General features: G+C 36.2%; 1 protein-coding gene across 1 annotated transcript in view; it reads left to right on the top strand.

Annotated features, from left to right (window-relative positions):
• Positions 1-11,552, top strand: part of LOC136034365 (cysteine desulfurase-like) — a 58,926-nt gene extending 47,374 nt beyond the window's left edge. The window contains exons 8-10 of the mRNA XM_065715509.1: positions 4,493-4,764; positions 7,584-7,673; positions 11,419-11,552. Coding sequence (XP_065571581.1) covers positions 4,493-4,764; positions 7,584-7,673; positions 11,419-11,482 — 426 coding nt within the window. The 3' untranslated portion in view covers positions 11,483-11,552. The remainder of the gene's footprint in view (positions 1-4,492; positions 4,765-7,583; positions 7,674-11,418) is intronic.
• Positions 11,553-13,180: the final 1,628 nt, after the last annotated feature.

The following is a 13,180-nucleotide window of genomic DNA, read 5'->3' as shown; positions in this document are numbered from 1 at the left end:
CAACTTTGGCCGGGCGTAAGATCCAGATCTACGGACAGCAGCCTGTGCAATGGTCTGCCTTGACGGTTTTGGGGTACCTGCAAGACTGGGGACCTTGCGGTCAACTCTATTCCCACTTGAGGAGTGGTGCCCCTCGAGGAAATTATAGCCTAGTAAACGACGCCGCATTCTCACGGGATTCTGATAAATGGATAATTTTTTCTGGGCTTGGTCTATTCTGACGGGTGTTTTTGGGCTGAAAAGCCTCTTATTAGCTAATTTATCTACTATGGGGTGCCTCCCCGTAGTAGCATAATATTTGTAGACGTGAGGGTTTGTTCACTCAGGCAGGAAGGATGGGGTGTATAGACAGGGAGCTGGGCTCATGATTGATAAGGAACCTGCTAAGTCTTGTTTCGGCTGGGAAGGTATAAATGATAGAAAACTATTTGCTTATTTTATGACTAAAAAGTTAAGGGTATCAGTTATATTTGTATATGCCCCTGTTGAACCGACTGACAGAGATACTAGTAACTCAGATGAATTTACTTACAGTTACTGGAGCAAATAGAAAGGGTCCCAGATAGAAATATGGTGTTTTTACTAGGAGATTTTAATGCCCAGGCTGGTAAAAACAGGGATAGATGGTATCCTAGTCTGGGTAAATTTGGTGTAAGAAAAAGAAAATAGTAATGGCTAAAGACTTTTGCAATGTTGTAGGTATAACAATCTAGTTATAACCAATGCGGTGTTTGGTCATAAAACGACCTGTAAGTTGACATGGTATTCACGTGATGGTAAGGCAGCAAACCTTAGTATACCGAAGACTGACAGGATCAATACAAGATACTAGGGTATGCAGGAGTGGTGTTATTGATTTTAAAAGTAAAGATCACCATCTCGTAGTGTCTTGGGTTAATTTAAAGCTGAAATTTCATAAGAATAACTACCTCCCGGGAAGTTATGATTTTGGTAGACTCCAGGATGAGAATTTGGGAGAAACTTTCTAGGAACAGTTGAATTCTGAACTTGAGAGTTTATAATTTGACAGCGTGGAAGATGGTTGGAATAATTTTAGAAAAACAATTTTTGAAGTTTCTGATAGTGTCTTAGGGAAGAAAGTTCAGACTGCAGCTAGGAATATTAGTGAAAAAGCTTTATGTTTAATAGAGAGGAGAAGGGGTTTGTACACAAGACTTATCTGAGTGATTGATCATATGAAAATAAAAGGAACGTAAAAAAAGTGGAGAAAGCATTAAAATATGAACTAAGGAGGTGTGAAATGGAGGCCATGGATAAAATTGCTGAGGATCTGGAAGATGCTGCTAGACGGCATAATAGTAAAATATTGTACTGGCATGTTAATAAATTGAAAGGGAGTAGCCAAATCCGGACTTGTCACAGTTAAAGATAGGAACAGGGCCACCATTAGTGATAAGGAAAGAGTTAAAGAGAGATGGATGGGACATTTTGAGAATGTGCTAAACCGAGATACAGTTGCAAGAAAATATATAGAGGAAAATGAAAAAGTTTGTGATACCTTGGATGTGAAGGAAGATTTGTCTGACGAGGAAGAATTAGCGACAGTACTAAAAGGATTAAAAAATAATAAGGCTCTGGGTGCTGATAGTGTAGTAAATGAGTTTCTCAAACATGGTGGCTCTGAGGTTTGAAATAAGCTACTGAAAATCGTGAATATGATTTTTGAAAAAGGGGAAGTACCTAACGATTAGTTGCCAAAACTGAAAAAAATAAAACATTTGACAAAAAAAAAACAAGCCTCAAATGAAAGATCATTCAAAATTGGATTGGGCTTAATTTAAAGCTGGAATTTCATAAGGGTAACTACCTCCCGGGAAGTTATGATTTTGGTAGACTCCAGGATGAGAATTTGGGAGAAACTTTCTAGGAACAGTTGAATTCTGAACTTGAGAGTTTATAATTTGACAGCGTGGAAGATGGTTGGAATAATTTTAGAAAAACAATTTTTGAAGTTTCTGATAGTGTCTTAGGGAAGAAAGTTCAGACTGCAGCTAGGAATATTAGTGAAAAAGCTTTATGTTTAATAGAGAGGAGAAGGGGTTTGTACACAAGACTTATCTGAGTGATTGATCATATGAAAATAAAAGGAACGTAAAAAAAGTGGAGAAAGCATTAAAATATGAACTAAGGAGGTGTGAAATGGAGGCCATGGATAAAATTGCTGAGGATCTGGAAGATGCTGCTAGACGGCATAATAGTAAAATATTGTACTGGCATGTTAATAAATTGAAAGGGAGTAGCCAAATCCGGACTTGTCACAGTTAAAGATAGGAACAGGGCCACCATTAGTGATAAGGAAAGAGTTAAAGAGAGATGGATGGGACATTTTGAGAATGTGCTAAACCGAGATACAGTTGCAAGAAAATATATAGAGGAAAATGAAAAAGTTTGTGATACCTTGGATGTGAAGGAAGATTTGTCTGACGAGGAGGAATTAGCGACAGTACTAAAAGGATTAAAAAATAATAAGGCTCCGGGTGCTGATAGTGTAGTAAATGAGTTTCTCAAACATGGTGGCTCTGAGGTTTGAAATAAGCTACTGAAAATCGTGAATATGATTTTTGAAAAAGGGGAAGTACCTAACGATTAGTTGCCAAAACTGAAAAAATAAAACATTTGAAAAAAAAACAACAAGCCTCAAATGAAAGATCATTCAAAATTGGATTGGGCTTAATTTAAAGCTGAAATTTCATAAGGGTAACTACCTCCCGGGAAGTTATGATTTTGGTAGACTCCAGGATGAGAATTTGGGAGAAACTTTCTAGGAACAGTTGAATACTTACAAATTCTGAGTTTATTGGCCTTTGGTAAGTCCTGATTCATTCACTATGGATTTTGAAATGTATTTTTAGAAGGAAAGGGCTGGCACCAAGTCAGATTGTGACTTGTGTGCTTACCAACACAAACGTGTGTTCTGAGTGTCCTTACCAACACAAAAAAATTAGTTTAAAAGATATGAAAAAGTCAGAATTTTGGCAAGCATAAAACTGTACTTTCGGTTTCAAAATGTAAGGGAAAATTATTTTTATCTTTTCGTCTGAGTGTTTGTTATCAGGAATGATTATCTTTGTTTTCAAAATTTTGAGAAATTTTGCAAAATTTTGAGAATGCAGATTCTCTACTAAAATTATTTGTATTCAGGCGACTAATGGATCTCTTCTAAAAGAAATAGAATGTGAGTTGAAACTCTCTGCGTTGAATTATCATTAACAGGGTTTATAAAAAAATGTTTGGTATCTTTGTTTGGTTTGTATTTTTGAAATGAAAAACGAGATGCACTGGAGCTGAGTTGTATTCTGGTGCCCGGACTTCACGTCACTCGATAAAAAAAAATTGATGGGCAGATGGGCAACAAGAGGAACGACCAGCGTCCTAGTCGACCATATATTCCAGCATCTTTGCAGTTTAGATTTTTAAAAAGTAGACAATTTACTTTTGGAATCGCAACACAGAAAAAATTCTTGCTAAATTTTGAGCACTCTTGCAGTGCAAATTTCACGATTCGCTCTTATTGTGGATTCAAGTTTGAGAGTTTGCTTTTCTACTCGAAAAAAATTGTGTTTACATAAAAACTTGAGGCATCTGCTAGGTGTCTTTTTTTCTCGAAAAAAATTCTCTTGAAAAAATATTTTTTCTCGAAAAAATATTTTCTAAAAAGCTTGTAGAAAATCACTTTCAATTATATACGAGTTGGAACTTCCAAAGCCACATCGCTTGGTAGTTTTTCTAGGCAAAATTTGTCGTTTTCTGTCTGATCTTAGATTGTGTTTGTATTTGCGTTGTGTTTAGATTGTGGGTGTGTATCCTGTCGCATAAGCAATGCTTTTGCTGTATGGTGTCTATTTGGTAGTAAGACAGTCATACTACCAAAAAAGGTTATACTTTGACTATAATGAAAATGAATATTTATCAAAGAAGTTTGTCATCCAAATTTTAGCTGAGTTTTTTCAGTTAGTATTGAAGCTCTATTATTTCTTAATGTTATGTATATTATTATGAATATGCCACTTTGATAGATTGTTGGATTAATTTTCTCATAAATTAATTAGGGGTATTTATTACAAAATTACAACAACAGCAATGCCCAGGTATAACAGCCTGTAAGGGACTAATCGTGATATATCAAGATTAATTAAATTTTAAAAAAAATGAAAAAAAGAAGAAGAAAAGAAAAACGAGGAATTGAGCTTGACCTACTTGGCCTCAGACACCCGAATTTCATAAAGAAAAAAAAAAAATCTCCTCGCAAAGACACTCCCAGCCACCACCTCTTCCCTCCCCTCAAAAAAAATCAAAGAAAAGTAGCAACTTAGACGGTTAAGAGCAATGCACAAAATTCACGAACTTCAAAACATAGTAATTCTAACAATTTACGGAATTCCGCTAGATATTGACGTAAATATATTACTTTCGTAGATATTTCAAGATATATTAAAATGTTGCAAGTTTTTATTTGCATAATCTTTTTTAGTACGACCACAAGAGAATTGAATATTTATCAAAACGTTTGGTTGACCAAATTCTATCCGAAGTTCCTTCGATTGTTCGCAATGGCGACCCCAACTTCAGTTACTGTGGTTGCGTGAATTTGTCCTTTGCTTACGTTGAAGGCGAGAGTTTACTGATGGCTCTGAAGGATGTTGCCCTATCGAGTGGAAGTGCATGCACTTCGGCGTCTCTTGAGCCGTCGTATGTGCTTCGTGCAATTGGAGCAGAGGATGACCTGGCACATTCATCCATAAGGTAATTGGATGACATTTGATAATCATTTTTGTAAATGTAGGTATATATCTATCCTATAAATACTAAAGAACCAAAGTGATGGCTTTCATTGCAATTTTTCTTGGCAGTTTATTTAATTTAAACTTGGCAGTTTAGTTGCTATTTTTCAAATAAATATTAGTAGTACTTTGGCTGTGCCTTATGAGTTCCCGTGAGTTGAATTCTGATCCTCATCGGGAAGGGCTCCACTCTTTCGTATATAGATCCTTCTCAATGAGTGCATTTTAAAACGAATATTAGTGGTGTTCATATTTTTGGCGTTAAAGAGCCGTATTTACAGAAAATTCACTAACATTTGACAAAAATGTTGTGTACAAGCCCAAAAGTTTGGTTCAAATTTTCCTTAAAATAGTAAAAGATGTTTTCTCCATGAATGGTAAAATTACTTTATTGTGTTCTGCCACGATTGATCCTTTGGCACAGGCTAGAAACCCCCACATATTGGGCTACCAATATATGGGTCTTAAGAGAATATATTGTTTAATTAATATCAAACAGTTCGTGGTAACGAACTGTAAGTAAGGAGTGACCCGGCTCAATGGTAACCGAAACTCTAAAAAATGGAATTTTGATACCAATGGATACGTCAAAAGAATCTTATTTTGATGCTGATTTTAAATATATTAGTTTCATCAAGTTTAGTTCTACCCATCAAAAGTTACTAGCCTGAGAAAATTTGCCTTACTTTCGAAAAAAGGGGAAAGCATCCCTTAAAAGCCATAGAATCTTAATGAAAATCACACCAACAGATTCAGCGTATCAGAGAACCTTACTATTAAGGTTTTAAGTTCCTATCTGCACGAATGTGGAATTTTGTATTTTTTTTGCCAGAAGAACGGATCACGGATGCGTGTTTATTTGTATTTTTGTTTTATTTTTCCCAGGTGATCGTATCGACCCATTGGTTCTAGAATTTCACGAGAGGGCTCTTACGAACGAAATTAAAAGTTCTAGTGCCATTTTAAGTGACCAAAAAATTGGAGGGCAACTAGCCCCCCTCCCACGCTCATTTTTCCCGAAGTCACCAGATTAAAATTTTGAGATAGCCATTTTGTTCAGCCTAGTCGAAATATGTAATAAATATGTCTTTGAGGATGACTTAATCCCCTACAGTCCCCAGGGGAAAAGCTGCAAGTTATGAACTTCAGGTTACTCGGGAGGATCTTTCCATGGAGGAATTTGTCATAGGGTAAGACAATTTCTATTAAGGGGGCGCTGGATATCCCAGCATTATTTATAAAAGCGATCAGAAATTAAATCAAAAAAAAGTTTTTTCAACTAAAAGTAAGGAGTAACATTAAAGCTTAAACGAACAGAAATTATTACGTATATGAGGGGGTTCGTCCCCGCGTCAATACCTTGCTGTTTACACTAAAGTATTTTTAGTAATTTCAAAAGGGGTATTTATTCTAATTAAACGGCCTTTGTGATTCGGGGTTCATTCTTAAAGAATTGGAACAAAATTTTAACTTTGGTATAAAGAGCGAGGTATTGACAAGGGGGCGAACCCTCTCATATTACACATATGAGAAGTTCGCTAACTCGTCAATACCTCGCTCTTTACGTTGAAGCTCGAATCGTGTAAAATAATGACCGACACAAGCGATAACTTGTTTGTGCTATTACCTGGCCAATCTTAGCATTTAATTTTACCTTAAGCAGCTTCTTAACTATGATTTTTATGTGATAACAAACCAAAAATATTTGTATTTCTCCGGCTTTTGGTTGTTTTTTAATAAAAAAAAACAAGCTTTTCCAACTGAAAGTAAGAAGCAACATTAAAACTTAAAATGAACAGAAAAATTACGTATATGAGATGGGTTGCCTCTCCTCAGTAGCTCGCTCTTACGCTAAAGTTTCTTTTTTAAACTTTAAGAAAAAGGTTATTATTCTAAATAAATAGCCTTTGTTATTCAGGAGTCGTTCTTAAACAACTGAAACAAAAATAAAACTTAGGTTATTATAAGGTTATTATTAGTTTACAAAAGTAAAATTAATATGCCAATTTCGTTTTAATTATTCATGCACGGTGAGCCAAATTCAAAACATGCATTAATTTTAAAACGTTCAGAAATTAAATAAAAAAACCATTTTTTTTAGCTGAAAGTAAGAAGAGACATTAAAACTTAAAACGAACAGAAATTATTCCGAATATGAAAGGGACTGTCCCCTCCTCACCGCCCCGCTCTTGACCCTAAAGTTTTTTATTGTCTTATAAAGTATAGTTGAGAGGAGGAGACAAACACGGGTATCAAAAATAGAAAGCAATTAATAGTAAAAGTCATATGTTGCTGACTTTAAGAATCCATGCATAACTGTCTAAAAAAATGTCTTTACGATAATGTAAAACTTAAAAATGGTTTCAGAAGACTTCCAAACAAGACTGTCCTGCCATCTCTTTTAATCTTATGCTCTCTTCTTCGCATTAGGCGTTATTTGTTTATGTGTTTTATGCGTTTTTTAACCTGTGTTATTACGCTGAACGATACTATTCTGAAAAATGGAGAGCTACAATTAATTTATTTGTTTGTCGCTTTTTTACACAATAAAAACTTTTTTTTTAACATAAGTTCCTATTTCAATTGGTTCCTCTTTTTACTATCATCTTGGAACTTCCAGTGCCATATTTGGCCTCTGAAAATGACTGTTCAGGAAAGTATTTCAGGAAACAAAAAAAATTAGAAATGTTCTGATAAAAAAAAATGAACAAAGAAATTCGAAACTGTCCTTTACCTCTGTCTTCATGCTCTTTTATGTCTAATACCATTTCAATTTTTCAGGTTTGGTATTGGTAGGTTCACCACAGAAGCGGAAGTGGACTATACTGCCCAAAAATGCATTCAACAAGTGAAACGGCTTCGGGAGATGAGGTAACGAGAATTTTCTATGCAGAAATAATTTTAATTTATTTTTTTTAAATACTTTGTATATGTTATTTTGTATATTAACCGCGCTGAATGTTGTGAAAACTAAACTCCTTTCCTGGAAATATTCACTTTAACTTTTGTTTTTGGACTTCTGTATCGTAACATTTTGTCTCATAATTATAATCAACTGTCAAAAAGTAGTTTAATACCAAAACCAATTACAATTTATTTTTTTAAGAAATATTTCAAATATTTTGAATTTGATAAACCCATTTGTAGTCTTTTACTATCTCGGTAAACTTGGAACACAGATCTACCACGAGATGCCACCACAGCGGGACAAGTCAATACAATAATTTGGCCTAAATCCTATGACCGATCAAATTATTTTCTGTTGCACCCCTGTTTTATTGTAAGTCGTAATCTAGTCTCCTTTTTCAATTGAACAGCCTTTAGAGACGGAGTCTCTTACAAAATTACGGGATCATCTGATTTTCAGGAAATTTATGGAACTAACAATCTGGGTATACATTTTCATTTTGGAATCACTGTAAAATCAAAAGCATTTCTCCCCGGAGAGCAGTTCACATACCTCGGATCAATTATGGCCCCAAATGACACACCTGACGCCGAAACCTCTGTCAGTTCAATCAAGGCAAACTCTGTATTTGTACGACTCCTGACATTAATCTCCCTCAAACCAAAAATTACTCGCCAAAGCTCAGATTTACAACGCCACGGTCTCAAGCATCATGTTATATTCCTCTGAGATGTTTTCGATAACTCGACACAAGCAAGAAATATCGATGGCGTCTAAACACCTGCATCGAGTTAAAAGCTTCAAATAGTATGACAAGATCCCCAACACTTAGATTTTGACGATCTTTAAGCTGGCAAATTTCTTTACTCAAGCAGAAGCACGTTTTTGAGGCAGTACCGCCACTTACTCCACCTCCCGCCAAGTAGCCCTGCAAGGATCATCACGGATTTCAATCCCGCGGGAAATGGCTGGTGACGTCCTTTAGGGAGGCTACGCATCAGGTGGGCTGATATAATGAACCGTCGCCTCCTCAGCTGCATTGTCAACTCAACCGAGGTCTTTTCCCTAGACCTGAATAGGAACACTTGACAATAGGATGTAGCGCCTGGCGACCTCATTAAAAAACAGAAAAAGTCAATGAAATTTGGATGTGTGTTAAGATTAGCTTGCAATGCAATGGGATTAAATATAAAATCTTTTGTAAGTGATAATTAATCTATATTTAAGGGCAATAGTCTGCATAGTTATTTAAGGTCAAATTGAACATCAAGTTTCATTCACCTAAATTTCCTATTTAAGGACAATAGTCTGCATAATTGAGCATCAAGTTTCGTTCGCCTAAATCAAATACTGTCTAAGGTTGCAAAAAGCCCATCATCTAGAATTTCACCGCGTCTTTGCCTTCCCCAACTCATGGTAATCATGAGTTGTTATGTTTAGATATTTATTTATAAGATATAAATCATAACATGAATTTGCAGCACAAGTCCCTAGGACTTTCTTTTTGCTACAATAATTTACTAGTAGTTTCATTTTTATTTATGTTTATATTGTGGATAAAAATAAAACATACCTACCTACCTACCCCGACAGGAAAATCGCCTAAGGTTACTTAGGCCTATGCGATAAAAACCAGATAAGAAAAAAGAAGAATTTCATTCAATGTTCTTTTCAAATATAATTATCACCCTCAAGCGCCTGAATAAGTTGGATCCGAACAAGGCCCGGGGCCCCGATGGTATTCATCCACGTTTGCTGAAAGAAGCTGCAGCTCTTTTTGCCATGCCACTGGCTGATTTTTTAAGATGTCTATAAGGATGATGATGGTACCAGCTGATTGGAAATCGGCCAATATAGTGTCAATTTTCAAGAAGGGAGATAAAAATAACCCTGAAAATTACCGGCCTATTAGTCTCATATCAGTCATTTCTAAACTGCTCGAAAGTATTGTCAATGACGCTATTATTAACCACCTTGAAAAAATGGTTTATTGTCGAAATCTCAACATGGTTTCAGAAGGAATCGTTCCATTGAGACGAACCTGATCCACTCTTATGACATAGTCACTAAATTAATTGAGGAAGGTAAAGCAGTTGATATCCTGTTACTCGACCAAGCCAAGGCCTTCGATAAAGTTGTCCACGAATATCTTTTACATAAGCTCCAGGCATATGGAGTCCATGCTGACACTGTGGAGTGGATAAGATAGTTTCTGATTGGCCGAATCCAGAAGGTCATGGTCTATTTAGACAATGGAGACCCCATATTTTCAGAGCCTGCACCAGTTATAAGCGGGGTACCCCAGGGAAGCATCCTTGGCCCCACCCTCTTCTCTATATATATAAATGATTGTGAGGATGTTATACAAAACCCCATAACTCTCTACGCTGATGACAGCAAACTAATTGGAATTGCTGATGGAACCCTGCAAAATGACTTGAATAGTCTCTCCTTATGGGCTTCCACCTGGATGATGGAGTTCAACCCATCAAAATGCAAAGTCCTTCACATGGGTCCCCGCAACAATCAGATTTCATACTTTATGCTGGATAAATCTGGCACACGTATCCAAGTTGAGGCTGTTGAGAGTGAACGAGACGTAGGGGTGATCGTTGACAGGAAGTTTAAGTTCCATGAGCATACTATGTAACAAGTTGCTAAGGCCAACAGAGCCCTGGGACTAATTAAACGAACCATATCATCACGCCATCCTCTGATAATAAGAAAATTATATAATGCTCTTGTAAGACCACATTTGGAGTTTGGCTGCCCTGTTACAAATCCTCAATATAAGGGAGATGTGGCAGCCCTTGAGAGCGTACAGAGAAGAGCAACTAAACTTTGTGCCCCACACCAACAACTTCCCTACCCTGAACGTCTGCGTCGCCTGAAGATAACCCACATTGGTTTACCGGCGGCACAGAGGAGATGTCATTTTTGTCAAGAAAATGTACCAAAACAACATGGCTAACTCCATTTTTACTCCCTCTCTTGCCACTATGACACGAGGCCACTCAATGAAGCTGCAACAGGAGCACTTTAGACGCAGAGAGAGGACGAATTTTTTCTCAGTACGTGCTGTCTCAACTTGGAACAGTCTCTTTCCAATGAGACTGTCTCTGGTGAATCGATTAATTCTTTCAAAAATGCAGTTGATTTGGAGTGGAGTAACGTGGAATGGAAGTACCAGTTGGAGGCCACACCCCATCACACCCACTAATTATGTCACCACATCAATTCAACAGCGAGATGTTCTGCAGGAGGATGCAGTCCACCTTATCTCGCTGTAAATGCGATTTAAGGTAATCACAATTGCTCTTGTTGTGCATCACAACAAGACATTGTCTAGTCTGCACAAAGTAGGCCTAGGTTAGTTTCGGAACTTGTAGGCTAAACAGGTTAGGGGACTTTAGGTGTTATGTCAACTGGGGAAAAAATTCTGCTTTCTATATCCTCCCCTGCATTCTCAAGCACCTTAAAAGATAAGTATGAAGCAATTTTTGGTCACAAAGTTGCCAAACGCTCGTTAATGGTTTTTCTTTTCGACTGCCAATTTTAACTTTCATAAGTTTTCCATAGTTTTGCATGAAGTGGCAATTGTTTGACTTACTATTGTGTTGATAAAGAAACTTTGTATCGGTATCTTTTTAAGTGTCAACCTTATAAAGGCCTTTCTCTTATATTTTTTTTCTTTTTTTTTTTTTTCAGTCCACTTTGGGAGATGGTACAAGAAGGAATTGACCTGAAGAGTATTAAATGGTCTCAACATTGAAGTCAGGTGCATTAATATTTATGCTAATTTTACGGTTATCAATTTATTGTAATATACGAATGTTATGATATTTGAATTGTGTCCCTATTTCCTGTGTGGTTGCTAACTCTCTTTCAGTTCTGCTCCACTTTTGCTGCATCAGACAGTACCGGACCGATGTTGTCGATTTATAGGAACATAACAAGTACTGTTTAAAGAGTCCTACATTTTTTCAGCTACAGCTGATACTTTCTTTCTGCTTTTGGACTTAGTAAACAACAAAATATTTGGCAACACCGGATAGTATTATAGCTGTTACAATCCATTTCTTGTTTCCTAGCAATACTAAGCACAGCAATTGTCGTCTTGAGAGGTTCTTATTCAGCAGAGGTACTGCTCTGTAGTACATCGGTACCGTCTCGTAGAGGTACTTCTTAATCAATAAAATTAAAATGAGCAGTTTTTCAAAACAGTTCCAGCATCCTAACCTCAGCGAAGTTTTATTGATTTTATCCTCTAGTAAGTTGTTTGTTTTCTTATTTGTATTGCTGAGGACGGCCCTTGGACATAGGGCCGAAATATTCATTCTAATTTGTTTCCCACTGTCTTGATAAATTCCCTATTGTTCTTCTTGTTTTTGGTGTTTGTGATGGAAAAGCAGTGTGGTCTTCGTCGCTATTTACGTCTTACTCAGCTAACTGTAGTAACGTCCCCAGTTAATATTTGATGTTTTTTTATTCCAGCTTCAGTTTTTGCCAACAAAATATTTAGTATGACAACTTTTTGCTTGAATTTTTCTGTCTAATTCTTTATTTTTACTTGACATTTACACACCGAAGAGCCGAGTTTTTTCAAAAGACCGAAAATTTTGTGAAGCGATATTGTCTAAAAATCTTCCTATAAATTATTTCTTATAAAAGAATTTTAACACCTATCTGAAAGAATACCAATGGACTTAAACAAGGATTAATGGACTTAAACAATGGACTAACATACTTAAACAAGAAGCATTGGTGTATTTTAAACAAAGCTTTGCCGGGCAAGACGTATTTTTTTCCTGATCCCAGACAAAAGTGAGCCAAATATTCGTCTACATGATTTTTTTTTTTCCATGGGTGACGGGAAAATCAGGTGCCAAAGCGAAGCTTGACTCTAGGCAGTACCTATCTTAATATTCAAGTCTTCACTGTCTATGAACACATAGTAGCTCTGTTAACGCAGAAAAAAAGACCGCGCTGACTATAGATCAGTTGAGTTAATCTTCAGGTGTTTTGCCTTCCTTTGAATTGTTTCTTCTCACATGAGGAAGTGTTTTTAAAAGTTTTTTTCTATTTATTTTTTTCTGTTTACAGGGTTATAAATCAGATCTTTAAAAGATAAAATGCCTACTTGGCATTCACCAATAATTGTGATGCTACGGCTACAAGATGTTTGAACTAGGGGTAGGCGTGATGTTCGCATTAACTTTGAAAGTGAGATTTGTTAGTATAAAATAAAAAGTTTGAATCCCTAGGTGGAAATATGGAAAGATCAACTTTCTTTTCCTTGAACTTTGGACTTTTCATTATTCAGTCAAAAAGGTGCATACAACTTGTTTAGTTACAAGAATTGTAATGACTGCACGGAGAATCTATTCACCTTCAAGATTGGTTAGAAACAACCCTTCAGTTGTGTGAGAAATTGTTTGTTCAAACTAACTTAAATACTAAATATTATTTT

Source organism: Artemia franciscana, chromosome 13 (genome assembly GCF_032884065.1).
Source record: "Artemia franciscana chromosome 13, ASM3288406v1, whole genome shotgun sequence".
NCBI classification, from domain to species: domain Eukaryota; kingdom Metazoa; phylum Arthropoda; class Branchiopoda; order Anostraca; family Artemiidae; genus Artemia; species Artemia franciscana.
The sequence above is the reverse complement of the archived record's forward strand: the minus strand, read 5'-3'. Positions and strand labels throughout refer to the sequence as shown.